This window comes from Phaseolus vulgaris, chromosome 9 (assembly GCF_051622355.1).
Source record: "Phaseolus vulgaris cultivar YP4 chromosome 9, ASM5162235v1, whole genome shotgun sequence".
Classification (NCBI taxonomy): domain Eukaryota; kingdom Viridiplantae; phylum Streptophyta; class Magnoliopsida; order Fabales; family Fabaceae; genus Phaseolus; species Phaseolus vulgaris.
In genome coordinates, this window is record NC_143506.1 from 23,611,965 (window position 1) to 23,615,489 (window position 3,525).

At 37.2% G+C, this 3,525-nt stretch overlaps 1 protein-coding gene across 1 annotated transcript; it reads right to left on the reverse strand.

Moving 5' to 3' along the window:
- Window positions 1–422: 422 nt before the first annotated feature.
- Window positions 423–2,121, reverse strand: LOC137821262 (Putative AT-hook DNA-binding family protein). The gene has a single exon (XM_068625770.1). The coding sequence runs from the start codon at window positions 1,575–1,577 to the stop codon at window positions 732–734; it is 846 nt and encodes a 281-aa protein (XP_068481871.1). The 5' UTR covers window positions 1,578–2,121; the 3' UTR covers window positions 423–731.
- Window positions 2,122–3,525: the final 1,404 nt, after the last annotated feature.

Sequence of the window (3,525 nt, forward strand, 5' to 3'; positions counted from 1 at the left end):
ACCACTCCACCCCACCACCAACGATACCACACACATCAACCCAGAGTTATCGTCATCCAATAACCATTCACACACACAGTACACCTCATCAACGTCAGTCCACAGGTATTCTCAGAGTTCCAAACTTCAAAGCAACGCCCCATCCCACCCCAACCCCACACCACTCTAACCAAACCAAAAACTCACTTTGGAAAATCTACTCTAACCAAAACCAACCAAACGTGCCCACATTGTGACTAGATGTGAACAGCACACTCCACATGACCCATCACTCCAAATATAAAGCCAGATAATGCTCTACTCCCTACGTTTTGACAGAGAAAGGCTAACCATTTCTGAGTTTCCTTTTCTTACAAGCATAACTTTGCAGCTTTTTACTATCTTCCTCAAAAAAATTATAAAAACTTGAAAACAAAACTGTATCCAACAAACAACATCATCAATAGTAGTAGTATAATGATTGATAAACACAAACTCTTCAATGAGGTGGAGAGCCATCCGTATAGTTAGCGCCGCAAATAAACAACCCTAGCTACATAACTCCAAATAGTAGCAACTAATTATACCAGTGTTTTCATTTATAATAAACTTAACCTAACTATAATACCAAGGATTTCAACTAAACCAGCTAAATCAAATTAAACAGACCAACATATAAATTGATTACAATAGCCACGAAGTTAATTAATCCGAAAAAAGAAAAGAGAAACAGAAAGGAAACGTGTGATTGATCAGTAAGGTGGTGGTGGCGGTGGTGCTCTGGCCGTCGGAGCCCAAATCACATCGGAAGGCAAGTGACAGCTGTACATGGACATTCCACACGACTCCGCCTGGCCATGCCCGCTTTCTCCACCGCCCGAGACAGGAGGCGAATGTCCATCCCCGGCAGAGGCGCCCTCATCCTCCGGCGGCAGCCTATGATACGCTGGGTTGTTGAACGAAGCTGCGATCACGAACACCGTTCCTGCAGCCATCAATCCGCCGGCTACCATTCCCCCGACGATCTGCCCTTGCGGTCCAGAGAGCGAGATGGCGAAGCCGTTGGGAACCGCCGGCGACGCGCCGGACTGCTGCGGAAGGAAGGTAGCAGAGACGGAAAGAATATCGAAACGGCCCTGAAAAGTAACGGTGGCGCCGGGCGTTGTAGAGGGTTGACGGAGCGTGACACTAGCAACAGTCCCGGAACCGGTGAGGACACAGATGCCCATATTCTTGCGGCGACTGAACTGCGCGATGGCCTCGACGATGTCGCTGCCTCCAGACACTTCTAAAATGTAGGGGCTCATAGCAGGTTCAGGGTCTCGGGTTATGATTACAGGTGGCTTGGGCTTGTTCTTGGAGCCAGGAGGACGGCCCCTGGGACGCCGTACCACCTCGATGGTGGCGCCGTCGCCACCGGAGGAGTTAGGCTTCTGCGCGATAGTGGGCGTGGTGACGAGGGCGCGGTTGTCTTCTTCAGCAGAGAGTTGGAAGGGGTGGTGTGGGAAAGGATGGTGTTGAGGTTGAAGCTTTGAGAACATAGTAGGTGGTGTTTCTGTCTTAGGATGTTGTTGGTGGTCTACGTATTCTCCTTTCATTGCTTTTCCTTTTGGGTTTTTCCTTTTCGATTATCTCTTAGAATAACCAATCCCGAGCGAGTGTATGATTGAGTTTTGGATGGTTATTGTATTAAAATAATAGGAGAAGAAGGAGGAGAGAAAGAAGTGTGAGGTTGGTTTGGGAAGAGAAGGGAGAAAGAGAGGTGTTTGGATTTGTTTATTACAGTATATATGGAGAATGAGAGAAGGAAAGAGAGAGAGAGAGAAAGGTAGGTGAGCTTGGAAACTAAGTAAAGACTAATGGCGCCGCTGGTTGGAAGAAAGGGGTCCACAAGACACTTGAGACAGATAGGGATAGATATATGTCGAATGCAAATTGAGCATTATTGGGTGCCTCAATCTACCACCGCCTTTCCTTTTCTTCCTTCACCCTTTTCAGACCTACCATACCATACTCCACACTTCTATCATTCTCTCATACTAATAAATCACTTCTTATTCTTATGCTACCCTCCCTCCTTCTCTCACTCACATTGCCCATCTCTTTTTCACTATACCTAATCAATCTCCTACTACTTATAATCCTTTTTATAATTAAATAAACTTGTACTACAACAACGGTCTATTATAGGACATCCAAATAAATTCATACCGATCTCTCCAAAAACACTCTTATTTCAACTTACTTAAATATAAGATTAGATCTCTCTTACACAATATCACATCTCAAATTTAAATATATCGTTTTCGATCTCTCGTCCTTTCCTTTTTATCTCTCGTCATTTATCATAAACGTATTTGATATTTAAAACAATTATTTCAACTTTTAAATTTGTTCAAATTAAGTTATAGGTTAAAATTATAAATTCATTATTTATAGTCTTATTAACTATAGAGAAGATTAAAAGAGAATTATGTAAATTTATATCTTACTAATCATACTTTAAAGCATAATTGAGTTCTGCAATCACTATTTTCTTTTTTTCTATACTTTTTCTTTATATGTTAGAATTAGAAATTCACTTTATATAGAAATTCATTATTTATAATCTTGATTAATTATTGATAATGTTAAAAGAGAACCATGTAAATTTATATCTTACTAAACATACTTTAAAAGCATAATTGAGTTCTGCAATTACTAATTTTTTTTTGCTATACTTTTTTTTTAATTCAGTTGAGGGATCATTGTTAGTATTAATATAAGTTACTACTTACGCTTAATCTATTGGTCCGTAATACACTTATAATTTCATCCTAACCCAAAACTGTGATTTGAATTTTTTTTACATAAATACTTGTGTGTAAAAATAGCCTTAACTTGTTCAAGAGACTAATTTTGACTTTGACTTGTTCAATTACGTTTTCATCCTTCCAATTGAATGCTTTTGCTGCTATAATTGTCAATGAAAAAAAAAACGTTTTCCCAAATTCACATATAACAATCCAATCATTTAATAAAAACGGAAAACTTTGGTCCTTCTGTTTGTAGAAACTCTGTGGATGAACACAATTAATTCTTACTTTTAAATTATGATTTTTTTTATATTGTTTAGTGATTCAATCATTGATGTAAAATTCTCAAAAAAAATATGGATTAGGGAAAAAGTAATTAATTAAAAGCATTAAACATAAAACAAATAACAATTAACTTAGTAAACTAATTGAAATATACAACAAAACAATAGTTAAATGCGGAAAATTACAAAGAAAAACAGTACTTTAAAAGTATACTTTTTATTTATATATTTGATATATGTATTTTTGTTTTATGTGAATTTTTATGTAAATTTAACAGTCGTTTGATATTCTATAAAATATTAATTGTTAATATATGTTGAATTTTCATTGATAAAAAATGTTTAATTTTAATAGTGTGCATAATGTTAGAAGTATAAGTTTGAACTTATAATTTTTCATGATGAGATATTATTCTTACAAAATGAGGCATGTAAGGTGTTACTAGTAATAAAAAGTTTGTTGTTTA

What these genes read in the sequence shown, in the direction of transcription:
- LOC137821262 (XM_068625770.1), bottom strand. Translation starts at nt 1,577, where the DNA reads ATGAAAGGAGAATACGTAGACCACCAACAACATCCTAAGACAGAAACA.